This window comes from Miniopterus natalensis, chromosome 10, assembly GCF_054644295.1.
Source record: "Miniopterus natalensis isolate mMinNat1 chromosome 10, mMinNat1.hap1, whole genome shotgun sequence".
Taxonomy (NCBI): domain Eukaryota; kingdom Metazoa; phylum Chordata; class Mammalia; order Chiroptera; family Miniopteridae; genus Miniopterus; species Miniopterus natalensis.
In genome coordinates this window covers 22,000,946-22,020,684 of record NC_142090.1, presented here as the reverse complement: position 1 = coordinate 22,020,684, position 19,739 = coordinate 22,000,946, and the positions used below count along the sequence as shown (strand labels likewise).

At 36.8% G+C, this 19,739-nt stretch overlaps 1 protein-coding gene across 1 annotated transcript in view; it reads right to left on the bottom strand.

Annotated features, from left to right (window-relative positions):
* The window catches only part of CADPS2 (calcium dependent secretion activator 2), a 539,314-nt gene that overhangs the window by 154,782 nt on the left and 364,793 nt on the right, over window positions 1-19,739 (bottom strand). Inside the window, exons 10-13 of the mRNA XM_016213343.2 lie at window positions 19,042-19,150; window positions 17,513-17,713; window positions 8,392-8,528; window positions 5,833-6,020 (exon numbers count right to left, since the gene is read on the bottom strand). Of these exons, the coding sequence (XP_016068829.2) occupies window positions 5,833-6,020; window positions 8,392-8,528; window positions 17,513-17,713; window positions 19,042-19,150 (635 nt within the window). The remainder of the gene's footprint in view (window positions 1-5,832; window positions 6,021-8,391; window positions 8,529-17,512; window positions 17,714-19,041; window positions 19,151-19,739) is intronic.

Below are 19,739 nucleotides of genomic sequence, written 5' to 3'. Positions count from 1 at the left end.
ATATAAAAGTAGACAACATTAATGTTATTATTCCCAATGAAGAGATGAGAAACTGAGGCTGAGACCAATTAAGGAAAATGAAATAACTCAGAAGAACAAGGACACGAAGATGGATGGTCTGACTCCTAGCTCACTGCTATTTCCAACATACCAAGTTTCTCCCCATACCACTCCTTTTTGTTCTGTTTTTGTCTGTCTTATCTTGTTTTAAAAGGCATAATTATCTTGTGATCAAGTATTGAACTTGAGGTTGTGTGGGGATAGATATTACTGCTGGGAAAGTTTGTGGCAGATCTAGGGTAGTTCTATAGTTTCTGATATTCAAAAAAGAACCCTCCATGCAGATTTTAAAGGCATTCACTGATAACTGCCCTTCAATCTTTGCACACATAGCATATACAGTGGTCCCTCGGTTGTCAAATGTAGTTCATTCCAGAATACCGTTTGAGTTCTGAAACGTTCGAAAACCAAGGGATCAAGAGCCGACAGCTAGACCTCAGGATCTTGCACTTAACGGAAGCCCCATGGCATTTTCGACTTTCGAGGCGCGTTCGAAAACTGAAGCATTTACTTCTGGGTTTATGGCGTTCATAAACCGAAATGCTTGTCAACGGAGACATTCAAAAACTGAGGTACCACTGTAGAAGGTAATATGTCAGATTGGCCAGATTATGTAAGGATAACCTTGCTTTGATATTTGATCTGATTGCTCACCTGTTCAAGAAGTGAGTGTCTAGATTCAGAATTTGTATAACATTTATACTTCATTTCTCTACATCATATATCCAAGAGGAGAATTAAGAAGTGGTAATGAGCCTGGCCGGCGTGGCTCAGTGGTTGAACTTCAACTTATGAACCAGGCGGTCACAGTTCGATTCCTAGTCAGGGCACATGTCCGGGTTGAGGGCTCAACCCTAGTAGGGGGCATGCATGAGACAGTCGATCCATGACTCTCTCATCATTTATGTTTCTATCTCTCTCTCCCTCTCCCTCTCTCTGAAATCAACAAAAACATTAAAAAAAAAAGTGGTAATGAGGGTTTGGGGGCTGGGTGGAGGTGGGCAAAGGGTGGGGGGAATGGGGATATCTGTAATAGTGTCAACAATAAAAATAGAGTAACAAATGTGGTAATGAAAATTCTTAATGGTCCTAATTTATGTAATTATCTGATTTTATTCAAAAATGCATCGTCTCTAAAATTAGAAGCAGGGAGATGAAACATAATTTCTGAGGTGTGTTGTGATATGATTTGACTGATGCCCATAAAGGTTGTCTACCTCTCTGTGATATGATCTGGAATCCATAGAAAACAGGGATTAATTGATGTATAAGCTATAGGCCTGCTGCACTGAGCGGGCCTCTCCAGCTGTGCAGCAGCTCCAGGGCGGCCCTTGGAAACCACCGAGGAGTCAGGGAACACGCCGCGGATCTTACATTACACTGAAACATAAAAGCCATTTTGTGCTACTGCCTTTGTTTCTCCACCCTCAGCCTGACGTACGAAACCAAGCGGTATAACCACACACATCAGCCTAGAACTTTGCCCTCGATGCATTGTCTCGGAAAGTCTCTTTTTCCTCCCGGTGGCACGGCTGCTGGGCGCGTGGCTGTGTCATTCACCGGCGTGTGTGGCTGTCATCCGCAGGAGAGCGTCTGTTTCTGTCCTTGACTCACTTTTTTCTCTCTCTTTCTTTTTTTCTCTCTTTCTCAGTCTTAGCACCAGCCAGACCTTTTCTGTTTAACTCTATTCTTTTATTCCTGAGACACTCAGAGTGCTATTCAGAGAAGATGCATCTGCACCGAAGCAACACATCTAGAGAGCTCAGCGCTGGAAAAGGTTGTGCTTCGGAGAAGCCTCCCCTCCAGACAGCACTGCCGTCCTTCACTTCAGTCAGGAACAAAAGGCAGTCTTTTCTCCTTTTCAGTTTTTCATAGGGGTAGTTCAAGCAATGAGCAAAATGACTCTCTTAGTGTGTGTCTTGACAGATGTAAAAGTGATCATAAAAAGAGAAGATGGCAAACACTGACTGGGACGTCAGACTTGACATTGACAGTGTTTTTATTTAATGAAAAGCTATGTAAATATCAGATGCTGCAGACATGGATAAGAGACTGATTTTCACAAGGACAGGCTGCTCAAACCTGAATAGCCTATTAGCAAAGAAATTAAGAGTATAATTGCATACACACTGAAATATTTCCATTTAGCCTGAGGTACAACCATCTATTTTTCATGTTTTTCCTCCTCTCATAATTCACATTCTTGTCGCTGGGTGACAAAGAGAAGCGTATTAGAATAATAACTAATCAATACAGACAGAGCATTTGATAATTATCCAGTCCCCGCGCTTTAGTACTTCCCCTTTTACATGTGAACTCTGAGCTTCAGGAAGGTTAAATGATTTGCCCGACATGGGTCAGTTTGTAAATTTCGGGGCCAAGATTCAGGGAGAGATCTTCTGCCTCTTTTTATTCTTTCACTGTGACAGCATGGCATTTCTGAATGACATCTGTTTAACTCTGAAAATTATAGGAAACCTCATACCTTTCAGTTTATCTTGGATCATTTCTATCCTAAACTGAGGTTCCAATTTCCCTAAAACCTGAACGTCTTCCTTTGTTTTTTCTTAAGCTCCATGTGACCTAAATGTTGACTCAGAGATTGACTAATTTCTATTCTAAACCACCACCCAGAGATACCTGCATATGTACAGATTTTAACTAGGAAAATGGACTTAATGTGTATTATTAATATATGCATGAACATATAAATATACCTTAAATTACACTTTACAGTGTACCATTATAAAGAAAACAATACTTTTACAGAATAAAAGTAACTATGGCAACCTATAAATTCAAATCAGGCTGCCTCCCAGGCAGTGGCAGCAGCTCCCAGTTGCCTCAGTAACTTTCCATTAAAATGTGTCTCAAACACATACATTTTGGGTGAGCATTAGCTGAATTTCCTATGTAATGTTTTCAATTTAATGCTACCTTTCTGTGTTAAGGAGAAAAATAACCTGATCCTACAAAATGTGTTGGGCATGTCTGTTTCGTTGCATCCATGTTGTCTTCTTGCTTTTCGGAGGGATGCCTAACATTGGAGGCCTACCCTTTGATATCCATTGGTCAGGAGGAATTAGGATGGAGCCAGGAGGTAAGAGGCAGTTTTAGTAAAACAGCTCCTCACATGCTGGCTATCAAAGATTAGCCATCCTGACTGTGCCTGTTCTTCTCTCCACCCCCCAAGTTTGCTGACTGCAGATGGTTTGAGGTGATGGGGAAAACAACCGTAATCTGCAACATACCCCTGATTTCCACATAAGGCTAAGTTGCATGAGGTGAAAGCTTGACTAGGTTCTAAGACTAGAATCACTTTTATTTTGGGATGGGAAATGGCAACAGTGGCAACTGCAATTCAACAAATATTTACTGTGCACCCACAACATGCAAGGCACTGTGGTAAGGTCTTCAGAGGATAATTGGTGAACGAGAGTAGTTTTTGCCTTCAAAATATGATCTAGTAGAATAGAAGTAGGTAAGGGTGTGTGTGTGGGTGTGTGTGTGTGTGTGTGTGTGTTCATAACATATAAGTATTCATGATAAAGTTAATAAGAGAGCTACAGGTAAAAGGTTTAGTGTCTGAACAAGTTAAGTCTTCATAGAGGAGTTTTGTGATATCTGACTGTCACAAAACTTGGAAATAGAAACACTACAGGGAAAATGAACAGGTTATCTGGGGTAAGGTTCCTGTGTAAAAAAATATTTAGATTTCATACTGAGTAGAGAGAATAAGATGACATGGGGAAAACCCTAATATTATAGTATGGGATCTAGTTTTAATTTAGTAACCAAATAAGAACCACTGAAGTTTTTTGAAAGGGCATATAATAAAAATTAATCTGTAATTTAGAAGGCGATTGCTAGACTACTGTAGGGTGAAAAAAGCAGCACAGAAATGAATAAACACAGATAAGCAAGAAAAAATGAAGGCCAGAATTAGGGTAGGTGCATGGAAATGGTAGAAAGACAAATTTGAGGAGTACTATGAAGACAGAATATTGACACTGGAGGTAAAGAAAAAGACGAATGAATAGTGAATGGGCCGTGAATGCAAGTAACAGTAGTACAAATACTGAAGCCGTTCATTCATTCATTCATCAAATATTTACTGAACGCTTACTTTGTGCTAGGAGTATTACTTTTTGCCAGGCACTCTGCTAGGAGCTAAGAGAGGTTTAGTGAGATGATGGATTTAATTTTATGCAAGGAGGGTTGAAAGTCCCAGCAGAACATCCAAGCCCCCAATTGTTGATGGAGATCTGTTTTTTAGGAGAATCACTGGGTTGGAATCATTTACACCAAGAGAGGTCATAGTTGAAGCTGTGGAAAGGGGTGAGATCACTGAAGTAGAATTTTCCACTGAAGTAGAAAAGTTCTCAGAAAGAAGAGAGCAAGTTTGAGAACAGATGTGAGAAAAAACACTAGACTGACTGTACTTGGGGTCTGGAGGAACAGGAACTATTAGCAAAGAAATGGTAAAAAATAAGTAAGAGGAGAGCCGAGACGGTGCTGCCTCCAGGGAGATAGGCAGCACTTTAAGCAGCACAGGGTCTTAGATGCTCCATAGCATCAACTTTTCAAAGAGAGTCAGGAGAGGGAAGCTGGAGCAGAGGCTGCTGGATTAGGGCACTAGGCAATCCATTTCAAAATGCCCCATTGGCAAGCATGCAGCTCGCAGCGAGACAGGCCAAAGGTGAGAGGTCAGTGGAAAGGTAGCTTCACATGATAACAATACTTAAGATGACATTCGGTATCACGTAACACTTCTGACCACTCCTGTGCCAGGCACTGTTCTAAGTGCTTGATATATATGATTGTATTTAATCCTTACCACAATTTATGATTTCTGAGAGAGATTCTATTTTATGTCTTTCTTATAGGGAATGAAGCAGAGACAGAGTAAGAAGCTTGCCCTTCCTCACACAGTGAATGAGTATTAATTTGGAACCAGGCAGTCAGATTTTGGAATGTCTTGACCACTCTGTTATGTTGTGAGGTGAGGTGGAGTTTAGTCAGGGTTGTGGGGAGAAAAGACACATAAAGCGGGAGTGATGGAATACTGGTTGAAGCAAGGTAAAGAAGGGATGGGATAGGGATACCTCCTTTTCGGGTTCTAGCTGGGGTACCTCCTAGGTTCTCTGGAACAAGATTAAGAAATGACGGGGGAGTGACGTGGAGAGATTTTAAGCTCAGAGGTACACAGATTTGGGCATCTGCATCAAGTGATTTCTTGCCCCTTTAGTAAAGCAAGAGATGAGGTCACTGGAGTGCTAAAAGGTGATACTTGTTCCTAAAGGGTAGACTAGGAAAGGGGCTGGGAGAAGAAACTACGTAATCTCCATTATTTATGCTGCCTTATCAATGAAAGCTTATTCAAAGTGGAAAAGCCAGGATCATTAGGAATACACAAACCTCTCAGCAAAATCTACCCAGACACACATATGCATTATAACAGCGACACCAATGACACTCAAGCTGTGCAGACCCTGGTACTAGGTGGTTCCTAAGAACTAAAAGGTAACTTCTAATCTCAGATATTCTCTCTCACTCTTTTCCAAGTGGCTTTAATGGCGAAAAGGAACATTAAAATGCAGCCCACTTAAATCAACAGCATACTGATGTACATTTTTCCTTTGTGGGTTTTTTCCTCTCTTAAAAAGTGTTTGCTATTTAAAATCTGTTACTAGGTGATAATGACAAAGCACATTTTTCTCTCTTCCCAAGTCAACCCTACACATTTCACTGTGTGTTTGCAAGTAAAAGTACCTGTTGCCATGCACGTGAGAGGCGCAGAATGCAAAGCTGTAATGGAGCAGGGTTGGGTCAATGACAGCACCATTTTCTGAATGTTCCATCAGTTCTGTAAGGTAGCAGAGGTGTCTGTGACAGCCTCTCACGCCATAACGGGCACAGTACTCATCCAACACAAAGACTTGGCCAGGGCTAAACCAACCCTGCAAAAAAAAAAAAAAAAAAAAAAGATTTTTTTTTTTTTCTTTCTGTACTAAAATCTGCTTTTCTGAAGGCACTGTTAGGCATTATAAAGGGAAGCTGAATTGAAGTGTCTTTTGACATTTTTAAATTAGTGGTGTGTTTCATGTTATTTTCAGAATATCAAATGTCATCAACTTTGAAACCGATTTAGACCCTGGCAACCTAATAGGATTCTCTTTTTATTGCTATGGAAGGTATGAGCAACCTGTTCTCCACTGTCATTCAAAAATTAGTCAGATTTATTCACAGTATCGAAATCGTCAGTCACAAAAATGACATTCCAAATAACTGCAATCTCTGAATCGATTAAAAAGAGAATGGTAAAGCAGACACTATAACTGAAATTGCTTATGGGAGTGACTGGATAAAGAAGGTAAAGGAAGTAACTAAAGAACATATATGTATATCCCATGGATGCGGGCAATAATTTGGTAAAGGCCAAGGAAGGGGTTAATGGGGGAGGGTGGAGGTGGGCAAAGAGGGGGGGCTTTAAGGGGGGATTCCTGCAATAATGTCAACATTAAAAAATTTTTTAATTAAAAAAAAAAATAAATTGCTTAGTTACCAAAAGCATTTTATAACATGAACTAAAAGAAAATTTCAGTAAGTTTAGCAGTGATAAACATGTACTACTTGAGTATTTACATATTCAGGATATTATTCTCACTCTGTTTGTCCTTCTATAACGAAGTTAATGTTTGGTTTATAAATTTTTTGATGAATTATATGGATTTATATGGATTAATTGAAGATAAAAAACAACAAAAAGGGGGAATAGAGAGTTTTAAAAGGGGGTAGGATAATCATGTAGGAGAAGGAAAAGAATGGGGAGAAGTGTAGAAAGATCAACTGCAACAAAGAAAAGGAGGGAGAAGCAAACACACACCAGAATATTCACTATGCTGACGGTACAGGCACTAGACCAGGCATACCACACATATATGAAATATTTGGAACCATCATGCATGGTTGTTATTATGATATCCATGTTACAAATGTAGAAGCTAAAGTTCAGAGATGTTCAGTGAATTGCTCAAGACCACACCTCAAAAATCCATTGTTGAGCCATGACTTATATCCAGGGCGAGCCTGCCTCCAAACTCTCTCTCTAATCACACCAGGCTCACTAGCCTCTAGGTGTCATTGAAGACACACTGTAGCGCTCTCTTCAGACTCCATATGACACATGGGGTCATCCACATAATCAAAACAGCTTCTGACGATTCAGTAACTAACCCCATTGAGTGGAATCCAAGAGCAAACAGTCCCTTTCTGATGTTCACTCTGTGTGCTAGTCCATGGAAAGATATTAGGTTTGTGATGATTCCTTTTACTCTCCATGTAATTGTAAAAGTTAGGGTTGGATCAGGTTTAAACTATACAATTATATGTTGAATAATAGGTGCTTAATAAAGAGTCTATAAATGAATTAATATACCACCAGTGTGATCTTGACAGTAAGTTGTTTCATTGAAACACCTCTGATGGGCTGGGAGCACACCTTTCTGAAATCTTTTTAAAAGAGAATGTAACTTTATTGCATGGAGCTACCATGTTCAGTAGTCAACAGTCTACATGGTGATAGACATAGGCATGTTCTGGCTATAAAAATTGCAGCAGAATTGCCACTAACAATATAAATCCTTGGAAAGGCACATGTGATTCCTAGGCTATAGTTTAATGCCCACATTCTGAGGAGTCAAACACTCCTTCTAAAAGTAAATTGTATTTTGTATCCCAGATTTTGGCTCATTTCAACAAATAGCAGATTATTTAGCTACTCCATTTAATTTCTTTTTTCTTTCTTTTTAAGGAATTCAAATTATCTTTTGATGATTAGAGGAAACTAAAGCTTTCCTGTTATATGTATATATGTAACCCCTGCCCTATTGTTTATCCCACTGTTTCTTTCCCCTGCTACTTAGGTTATCTTTCTAGGAACAAAGGAGAGAAATTAAAACTATATCAACATTTGGTGAACAGAACTTAAACCTTAAAATGTCTGTACAGGTGTTAGTAAATCCTAACACAGATTTTTTTTTTCTACATTAAAGCCTTCTATTTTCATTCAGCCTTCTCCAGAGGGACTGATAAACCACAGTTCAGAGTCTGTTTGAGTCTATTCTCCTGTCTATTGAGTGGCACAGCAGTGGTCTTCAAGTGTATAATTTTCAAATTGGGAAGCAATCGATTGGAATCCTTCATTCTTAACTCCAACTACCGTTATTAAACAAGTCAGGAATAAAATGCCGCTTCATAACAAGTATTTCTCACTTTTAAACCTCTTTAATTCTAACCTGTAGGGGACTAGACAGACAGACTTATACTCACCAAGCAAGAATACGAATCATTCAGTCTGTGATCCAAAGTCTGCCTCTGGAGTATTCTGAAAAGTGAGGCGTGATCAAGCTTGCAAGGATTTGCAGAAATAAACTCATCCATACCATGTTTCTGAGAACGGTCTGCATCTGTAAATTCAGAAAAGCATGGATAATACATTTACTTTTCTGGTTTAATGATGGGTAAATGCAGTTTTTGAAAACCACGAAATGCATGCCTTGTAATAACTAAAGATTATCTTCTATTACATAAAATATGATGCCAAGAATTCAGCATATGAACATAAATTGCAATTTTTTGGGAGCCTAAATAAAAGTGACAAGGAAGAACTTGCAAATCATTTGAAATGAGGTGAGGGAATCCTATTTTCTTTCAAAGCTACTTCTAATATTCATCACAGAAATAATCTTATTTTTCAATTTTAAGTACATATTGACTGAGGAACTGACTGGAAAAGAACCCAAGTGTATTCATAAAAAAACTGCAATGATGGCTAGAAGCCTGCTTTCCAAATGGCAAACTAGGGCAGAAATGAACACACAAGCTTTAGCTGGATCACTTCCAGTCCTTTTTTTTGTTTGTTTGCATGGAGCTTTTAATGGGACCAACCTTAATGTAGCAATGGCAATAAATGCTCTCAAGCTTCAAGTTTAAGAGACATAAAAAAGGGAGCATCATGTTTGTGCAAATATGCAGACAAAGCATAACGTCCCACATGGCACTTCAATCAAAGGCCCAAATTCATTGTTCTTTACAGATTGCATCTTTCAACGCCTGTAGACCCTGCGGGTTTATCAAAAGGCAAGCTTTTATGATTGCTTTCATTAATGGCATGTTTTGTCAAAGTCTTCAATGTGAGTTATTTACTAAGGATAGAGAGAAAGAGCCACACGCCACCCCAAAGAAGTGCTGGGTGTTACTACATTAGCTCCGTTAGAAATGTTGCACATATTAGTCAAGCGATCAGTTATCAAGATAAAAGTGGACTCTCCTCAGAATGGTAGAGCTGAGACTCCAATGTTCCTTACAATTCACAGATAAACCTCATCTCTGTTCTTCACAAGAAGCAGAGTCCTAAATGTACGATAAATGTGTTTTTTTAAACCCTATATGGTGCAATCTTAAAGTTGCAAAGGAAAGGAGACAAAAGTTTATTGATTAAACCCAATTATAGAGTCAGGCTCATAACAAAACTCAATATTGATCTGTGGACATGATGCTAACATAATCAGTCACATTTAGATATTTAGCCCAGATCATATTGATCCATGTCAAGTTCAACTTTCAGCCATATTTGCGGATGGAAGAACTATATAATTCAAGCTGAAGGGTCTTCAGAATCACATTAAAAAAAAAGATAGACAAACTAATATATATCTTACAATATCAAAGGATTAATTAGCAAGCAACGAATGGCCATTCATTGATGATGAAAGGTATGAGGTGATAATCTATGGAGAAAATAGCATATGTATTCCTTTACATTTAATACTTACCTGAATGGTTAAATACATTACATGTGGTAAATTAGTATTAAACAGATGAATGCTAAACTAAACTGCTTCACCTGAAATCTGAAATGATACAATCCAATTTCCCCTGTATTTTATTCTTGTGCCTTATAGTCTTTTAATATAAAATTAAATGTATGATAATGTAAAATAATATCAAACGAGTATGAGGCAGAATATTGAAAACTGCAAGGCACATTTAAAATCAGAAGACTATGTTTTATTTTTTTTTAAATTATCTTAATATGCATATATACATAGCCCATGGACACAGCCAACAGACAGGTAAAGGCCTGGGGTGGGTTGGGGGATATGTGGAGGGGGGCAAAGGGGAGGAAATGGGGGACATCTGTAATATTCTCAACAATAAATTTAAAAAATTTATCTTAGAACCTTTATTTCTTCATTTATCTGAGTAAAAAATCTTTTAGTATCACCTTTATGAAATTAAATTACTAGTTTTATAAAACATCTGCTGAATTTTATTCATTATTATTTTCACCAGAGAGGATCATAACAAGAAGTTAAAAATAACACCTATTAATGGCTTATCTATTGAGAACAGGATATGTAATATATTTCAGAGGAAAAAAATCCACAATTCTCATTTAACTATAAAGGTTTGTAGAAGCAAATTTCTATTTTAAAACAATAGGTATTCAGTCCTTAAATAAAATATATAAGTCCCTGGAAAAAATGAATCTATGGTTCATTTCTATAATCAATCATATTTTCAAAAATAAATTCATTTTATGAAGCATTTTCCTCATGAAATATAACTCTAAACCATACATTTTCTAATGTGACATGTGTTTCTGAGTCATATGCATAAATGGAAAACTACTTTTCCAACAACTACCATTACTGATAAAAATAATATTCATGATAGTAATTTAAGTCATATATACAGATTCTATAGTGACAGAGAAAACGCACTAAAATTTTTATTTAAAAAAAAACAACACCCTACGATTTCTTGTTGTTTATAATTCTATGAAAGTAAAATGTTCTCTTAGGGATTATCTCATCTTCAAAACACAGCTGTAAGGACCAAGCTTCTCAACTTCTTTCTTTCTATGTCTGATAAGCATAATTCAAAATATTTTATGCAAATATACTTCACCATGCACCATTAGTTTCCATTAACTTATGAAGACATAAAAATTAATTGAAAAAGCAACAGTTTTCTTTCATTTTAAAATTCTTTCATGAACTAAAGTAAAACAGGAAATCAGCTATCATTAAAATATTATCTAGTTTCTTATTTTTATAAAATAATATTTTCATTTTGTTTTTTGTGTGCATAGCATATCTACATTTAACTCTCAGGAAACAGACATCATCTGGATTAAATGGAAAACCTGCTTTCAGTCATTAGCATAACAAAATCTAAGGCTTGGAGACTTGCTTTAAGACTGGGCTATACTGGGTTATCTTCAATTAATGTTTACTATAACACAAAATTATGGTGACTAGTTTTATATGGAAAACTATTCATGGCACTGATCGAATGATCACTGATAACAAATTTCAGTTCAGTTTATCTTCTGAAATGATATAAGAAAATTATCAAAAGAAACAAATAAGATATGAGCTTAAACAATGTACCACAAAACTCATAAAAACTACAGATGTGCGACACGGTAATTGAGGATACTGGTGGAGTGTTTCTGTGGTGATAGTTGGATATATAATCCAACATCTTCAGGTGGTACTTGCACCAGGTGTGATGAAAGTAGATGAAATAAAGGCCAAACTGAGAAAGATTACTATTTGCTATAGATTTAAAGAATTATAGCGGCTTTATTCAAATGGAACCCGAGAATTTAAATTTTGCATTTGGGTAATAGCTGTTGGAAGTCAAGAGTAAAGAATAAATAGGCTGACAGTATCCATTTAGATAGTTAACACTGACATGGAAATAGCTGGCAGAGAAAACAATGTGTAGACTATTAGCAAGCTGGCAGTCCCCACTGTGGTCAAGAACCCAAATCCCTGAAAGGCACCTAAGTCACAGTTCAGAACGTAAGGCAGAAAAAACATTCAACTAAAAGTTTTTTTCTTCTTCCTTTGCAACTAATTTGAAAGATGCTGCATTTTTTTTTCTGCTTCTGGTGTGAGAGATTAGAAATATTTTTAAAAGGGAAAGGGGAGGAAAGAATTTGGGGGCAGGGGCAAGGAGACTACTGGAGAAGCGGTGGCCATTCACCAGCATTGAGACTACTCCAGTGTCCAGACTGGGACTTGAGTACCAAGGGGACTCAGAGAACAGTGCCACTAGCTAATGGTCACATCCTCTGCAAAACCCTCAGCTGAACTAAGCAGCCATGAACATTTTCAAATATAGCAACTTGGTTTAAAGTTGCCCTATTTTAGGAGCTGGCCTGGGGCTGCATTTACTGCTACCCACACCTGATTATACTTTCCTTTTAGCTCAAACTCTCATCGAGCTTGAAAATTTACAGGCAGTTAAAACTGGCACGAGAAGTACACACCACTTCTTTTCATAGCACCCATATAGCCGCTATTAGGGAGAGTTTGATGTTAAAAGGGGTAGGGGAGAAGAGATTAACCAAAGGATTTATGTGCACATAAGCATAACCTATGGACACAGACAATAGTGCAGTAGGCCTGGGAGAGGGGGTGGGTGTGGGGGAGGGGGTCAATGGGGGGAAAAAGGGGACATCTGTAATACTTTCAACAATAAAGATAAATTTAAAAAAACGTTTAAGTAGATCATCCTGGTTGGTATGTTTGTGTTTTGTGCATGCATGTTTTATGCTGAGACCGAAGAGAAATGGTTGACAGGTATATTAACTAGAAGTTTGTTCACACCTCTGTTATTGACCCAAGTAATTTCCTAGCTTGTTTTTGTTAAACTGATTAAAAACTGATATATGGATTTACACATCTTGCTTTCTGCAGCAAATAACATGCAATATTTTCACATGATGACAATTTTAATCAACACGTACAGATCTAGAATCACAGGCCAAGTAAACCAATATTCAACATTTAGTTAAAATAATATGTTCAATGTAAAGTAAGACATATTTTTACCTAAGAAGTGTGAAATTTAACTTATTAGATCAATCAGGAAAATTAGCTTATATAGTTAAATGTAAATTTATATTCTGATTTAAGGACTAAAAAGTGGCTCAAAATGGAAAAGAAGGTAAACTTTTCTGTTTCATTTTTGACATTAATTTTTAACTGCAAGTCCACTAGCACTGTGTCAGATTGTGTATTGTGTAACATACATATTGCATTATGCTACATACATGAGTTAAGAGAAAAAATGAAAACCAAGGTGCTTGCATATTATTTTGATTGGAGATAATAAAGTATAGTTTAACCAAAGAATGTCTGTCAGTCACCTTATTTCCAAATTTCTATATATCCTGAGAGTCAAAGAAATAGAGAAGTAGAATAGATTCTCTTATCAGAGCAATCTATAAATATGCGACATTATTTATATCCTAAAAAATATAGTAAGGTTATCCTCTAATAAGTTAGATTTTAGAAATTTATTATTTTGTTCTGACTATCCCTAAACATCTAGTACCCTTAATTTTTAAAATAAGCTTTCTTTTTTAAAGTTATAACACAGACTCTTCAAAAATTCAGGAGCAGAAAGGAATTAGCAAATAGTCCTTCCAATTAAACTCATTCACTGTGAATATTTTAGGTACAATTCTGCCTATATTTTTAATTTTTATAACTTAGTGAAAATAATATCACATATATAATTTAGCATTTTTTCCACTTAACCTTATGAAGCTTTTTTTTTTTTGCATACTACTGTATCACTTTCATAGCCATTACCTTTATGCTCACATAAATGGTAGACAATAGGTTGTTTCTATTTTTCTATTTTGGCAAAAATAAATTTTTGTTTCATAAATGGTAAAGCTAACCTAAATATTTTGGATGTACCTAGAAAGTAGGAGACCATTATTGTAAACAAGGTCATGATAGTGCTTCAAAAACTGTGTCATTACCAAATTTTTATACAGTGAAGCAAAAAACAATAAAAAACACACTCAAAAAAACACAAACAAAAAACATGAAAATACTTACCCTTACCAGCTATCAGTTAGCAAAGAAGTGAAAAACAAAGCATACTTAAGTGGGTTAGGAACATATTTATTTCTATTAATAGTCATATTAATTTTATTATTTTTTGGTTGTCTTCTAATGACTCTAATTGTTGTTCTTCCAAGAGATAAACACTAAGGGCAGGACTTCCTGTAGTGGCCCAATGGCATCTCTAATACAGATCACACTCAGTATTCTCATTCCTATGAGACAGAAACACACATTTTTCTCCCTCCCCCTCAGCAGTCTGCCCTAATGGAAAACTTTACTAAAAGCCTATATAATACAAGAAAGCTGTTTTAACACAACTGAAACAGTTTGGCTTTTTAGAACAAGTTTAGTTTTTTCAGAAGAAGTTAATCAAGGGGCAAGAAAAATTCTAAGTAGCCTGATCAACACTGCCTTCCTTGACAACACCCTGATATCTCACAGTAGAAGGTTTAGCCACAAAGAGATTACATGACTATATGAATCAACTGATCATGAGATCCTGAATTCATTGATTCTGTATTATATTGTCATGGCCTTAATGTTCTAGGCCAGTGGCTCCTGACCACTTTTCTTGCCTCTATGTGCAAGATGGGTGATATCCATAAGCTCAGAACACACCTTGGGTATTCCTTGCAGTTTAGAATGTGACAAAAGTGAATGAGTGAGATATTTTTACAAAAATATTTTTCAAGTCATTGTAACTCAGTGGTTCTCAAATGGGGGTAATTCTTCCTCATCTCAACCCTAACTTCTTGAACATTTGGAAATGTCTGGAGATACTCTGGTTGTCAGGCCTAGATGGGGGGGTGGGAGGTAGAAGGGCATGATCTAGTGGGTAGAGGCCAGGGAAGATGCTAAAACATCGTATAACACAGGATAGATCTTCCCGAAACCCCTGAAACAAAGAATTATCTGGCCCAAAATGTTAATAGTGCCAAGGCTGAGAAATCATGCTCTAGCTTACAAGAAAAATCAGGATGGTATAATTGAAAGCAGATTTACCCTCCTACCTGAAAGAACTAAAAATTAAGGAAAAATATTCTCAAAACATTGGACATCATGCAAGATAGGAGAGTGATTCCTAAGAGACATGAAACAAATGTGGGAGGCTAACAGTTGTCCCAGGTTAATGCCGGGAGAAACTTTCAAAGATGTGGCATGGGGAGCAAGAACCCAGGAAGAGCTAGTGCTCTCCCTGAGTTGAGAAGATGGAGCTGACATTTCCAGGAGGCGAGGTGATGAAGTCTGCAGGGAAGGATACTGCTCCCGCCCTGCTCCCTTCAGTATTCAGTTTAATACTAACCACCTGCAAATGAGGCCAGGGAAAGAATCAGCCTGAAGGATTAGAGGGGACAGTGCCCCAAACTCACACAGAGCCTGGAACAGTACTCGTTCCTAACAGAATATAAAAACCTCAAAATTTGGGGGTCATCAGTTAGAGCCCTTAAGAAGAATCTTGGTCCAGAAGTAGGGAACATTAATCCTAGATTAGACACTGTTGGGTTCCACCTAACAAAACGTAAAAGCAAAACCTGAAAGGATCAGACTATTTCCAAGTAACTTAACTTTAACTGTGTCTTAGAATAAATGTCAAGAACAATTTTCATAAAGAAAATCACACCAAGGAACATCATAATCAAACTGCTCAAAACCAGTGCAAAGAGAAAAACGTCAAAGCAGCCAGTGGAAAAAACACACACATTATGTACAAAGGAACAAACAAAAATGATAGCACATTTCTCATCAGGGAAGTAAAAAGCAACTTAGCAGAGAGTAGAACATAGTCTTTAAAATACTGAAAGAGCCTTGGCCCATTTGGCTCAATGGTTAGAGCTCAGCCTGTGGCCCAAAGGCTTGCGGGTTTGGTTTCTGGGCAAGGGCACCATCTGGGTTGCAGTTTCGATCCCCGCCCTGGTTGAGGCGCATGCAGGAGGCAACCAAAGTGCCTTACTCATGTCAATGAAAAAAAATCTTTCAAAACAACCGTAAGGACTTTTTCATATATAAAAAAGAATTCATCACTCTCAGACCTGCACTGCAGAAGAGTCAAAAGGAGACCTTCAAGAAGAAATAAAACATCTCTCTGAGAATGAAGGGAGTCAGAAGTGGTAACCTCGTGAGCATATACAGCTTTCTCATATTACTTAAATTTCTTTAAGAGGTAATTGCTTAAGGGAATAATACTAATAGCAATGTATTGTGGGATTTCCAACAGAAGCAGAAGTTAAATGTATGCCCAGACTAGTCCAGAGGCAGGAGGGGAGAAATGCAAATACACAGTACGCTGCTATAAGGCCCACACACTGTGCACCGAGTCATATCACATGAAGACAGGCTGTGGGAAGTTTAACAGTATGTAATTTAAACCCTAAATTACAAGGGTGACTGGAGTTCATACGCATCTTTAATTCCTGACTTACGTTCCTTTAAGACGCCCAGATGTGATACTAAAGGGTGCCCAAAAGAAAAGGGCGTAGTTATTTGAGGCGTAAGAAGTTGGAGAATAAAATGTTTGTTGAGATGTTACTCCCCTAGAGAACCGTGAGAGTAAAAGGGTGCTCATGGAAAAGTCACAGTTTGAACTTAAATTTATCAACAAACTGATTTATTTCAGGAGAAAACAGAGCAGCTTTGCAAAGGAGTAGAACAAATTAGAGCAGTTGGTCTAATGACAATAAAAACTACATTTGAAAATGTGTCTATCATTATTACATAATTTGTTATTAATCACATAAATTCAAATGAAAAACATAGTTCTGTTGTTAATTTATTGATTCTTAGAGAGAAAGAGAAACATCGATTTGTTTTTCCACTTACTTGCGTATTCATTAGTTGAGTCTTGTACGTGCCCTGACCAGGTATCAAACCTGCAGCATTGGCATATGGGGACAACGCTCCAACCAACTGAGCAACCCGGCCAGGGCCAAAAAATATAGTTCTTAATGACTTAAGTTAGCATACAAAAAATGACATAAATATTAAGGTATTTAGAAAAAGAAAGTTGACTTGATGACTTATTTTTTTATCAACCTACAACAGAAAACAGCCCTATTATCCTCTGGGTTATGAAGAACAAACTTTGAAAGTGATGATGGTTCATCCTTTTGGTTTTCTGAAATCCTATCAGTGCCAATTTCATTTTTCAATACTTTCTTATTTCCATAAGACATAGTTAAAATTTCTATAGGACACATAAGTTAAAATTACAAAATTACCAAAGTTAATATAAAATTTCTTTTGAGAAATTTTGGAAAATTTTCCTATATGCTGTTGTGATTCCCAGAGATACTCCAATGCTTGGCAAATTCATGACTGGAAACCACTGGCACCATTTACTCTAGATCTGTGTGAAAATTAGATAATGATTCTATGACTACTAATACAAACTATTTTTATTCAATTTGGAATCAGTTCATGATGTAAACTATAATATTCAACAAATTTACTTCAGGTAATTTTATATCTATTAAGGCTATTAATTGACAATCAAATTATTTTTTAATGAAACTTACAAAGCTGAGCATCTGCTTGAAGAGTTCCTCCTTTAGGATTCAGTTTCTGGGTCTGAATTGCAGGAATAGGTTTGTATGATTGACCTGTGGCCCTGTACATGGCTTGAACCCATAATATTCTATCCTGTTCATCATCACTGGCAAATATAACAGTATCCCCTTCTTTAACGGCGTTAAAGAACATCTGACCACCCTGAAGGCCTGTGGGGGGAGAAAGACATCATTGAAAACTCACACAATTGGTAGATTTTAATCTTACTCACCAAATGGTCTCATGGAAAAGAATTGATTTGATAGTAGCTGCTCAATGCTTTAAACAATTTCAGTTAAGGATCAAACCCACAATCCAAGAACTGTAGGAGAGGTCATAAGAGAAAGGTTTAAATTTCCATATTACTTTGGAAATTAAAAATAATTTAGGGAAATAAACAGTCCACGAAACAGCAGCACTGTGCAGGAAATACAAGCCTACCCCACAGAAATGCACACCGTGGTCTGCCATTCATGCCAGAGAAGAAAGTGCTTATCTGTTGGCATATTTTTCATTCTCTATGTAACAGACCTATGTGATGAGTCTAGCTGAAAAAAAATACACATAAGGCAAAAAACGATATTTATATTGTATGGTATTTTATCTTTTGCACAATCCTTTCACACAGAAGATATTGTGCATTTTTAAATGAATGATTAGTGAATGTGACCACAGATTTCTATTTTTAATCTCTGCATATTAATTTCTTAATCTTTATGTTTATTTATTTCTTAATATCACTTTATAAATTTCACTAATTTCCACATATTGTCTCATTCACTCCCTCACCAATTTTAGAAACTAAGTATTTAGTACTATAACTAGTGTCGATATGGAGGAAGGGAGGAAAGCACAAGAAAATGTTGCTGGGGAGAAAACTGGCAGAATATATAACAATTCATCTGCCATTTCTTTCCCTATATCTGTCTCTTATACCTTTTGCTTTCCAGTAAAGAAGCTTACGTAAGCATTGATAATATTCCTCACATAATTTTTCTGTTAATAGTAACTTTCACATATATCATACTTGTACTAAGATTTTAAACTGGTGTGCTGCAAGAATTTTTAAAACATGCAATACCTGACGATTTAGTCAGGAGCACTGACCTCTTTCTTTTTAGATTGTCAAATAAAAAAATTACAACAGCCAACACAAAACAGCTGTCCAGTGTGAATGAATCAAAATTATATCTTTTTTCATCAGAACGGCAAAAAAATGTGTTTTTTTTGGTGTGCCACAGTAGTTAGTAGTTGGTTTATGTGCCATGAGATAAAAAAGGTTGAAAATAACTGTACTAAGATAACAGAGACAATGAGTTATAGTTAAAACTAAGTAGCCCTAAAAAGATACAATCTGATTTTCATAAAAGTCTGTTCAGGTATGTAAGTGAAGTATGCATCCTATTCATTGAGTGGATATTTTAGAACAGATACGGGATATTTATGAGAACTTTATGAATACATGAATGGCTGTGAAAATGATTCAATTTAGAATTACCTGGGTGGGGATCTGTATAATCCACAGTGTATCCTTCAAGCTGCATTAGTTCTTGTGGTTCAGACTTTTTTTCTCTATAACTGCACATCGCAAAGGTGTACTGGCTTACCTGCATGAGAATAAAGTTTGCAGATTGGTTGTATTAAATTTGTCTTTTATATATTTTTTTATCAGAAGACTCCTTGCCCAAATAAAACATAAGATTATTTTCACATAAAGTACTAAATGTCAGCACTTTTCAAAACCTAGCTCAGAGGTTAAAGCACCTTTCGTTTTTCAGCTTAGCAGTCTGGCCCTCAGGGCGATGATCCAGCATTTCCAAATCAGTGATCCACTGGCCAAGACTCTGAGATGTTAATAGAAGTGCCATAAAAAAGTATTCATGTTAAAAACAAGTTTGAGAATCACTGGGTTACGTAAATGTGAGCAGGCTTCTTTCACTTCAGGTTTTATGTCCTTTAATAAGCTAAAGTAAGTCGTGAATCTCTAGGAGTGAGATGTATTAGGAGCGTTTCCAAACTTCTGTGATAATGGAACTTCACTTTCGAGGGTACTCACTTCAAAGCTTTTAAGTACAAAAGATCTCAATAAAAGTTGAAAATTTACTGGCCCACATACAAAACCTACAAGAAAGTCTAGGGTGGAGTAAGTTTTAGGAAACCAGTGACGTAACAGGGCCGACATCTGCTCTCTCTCCA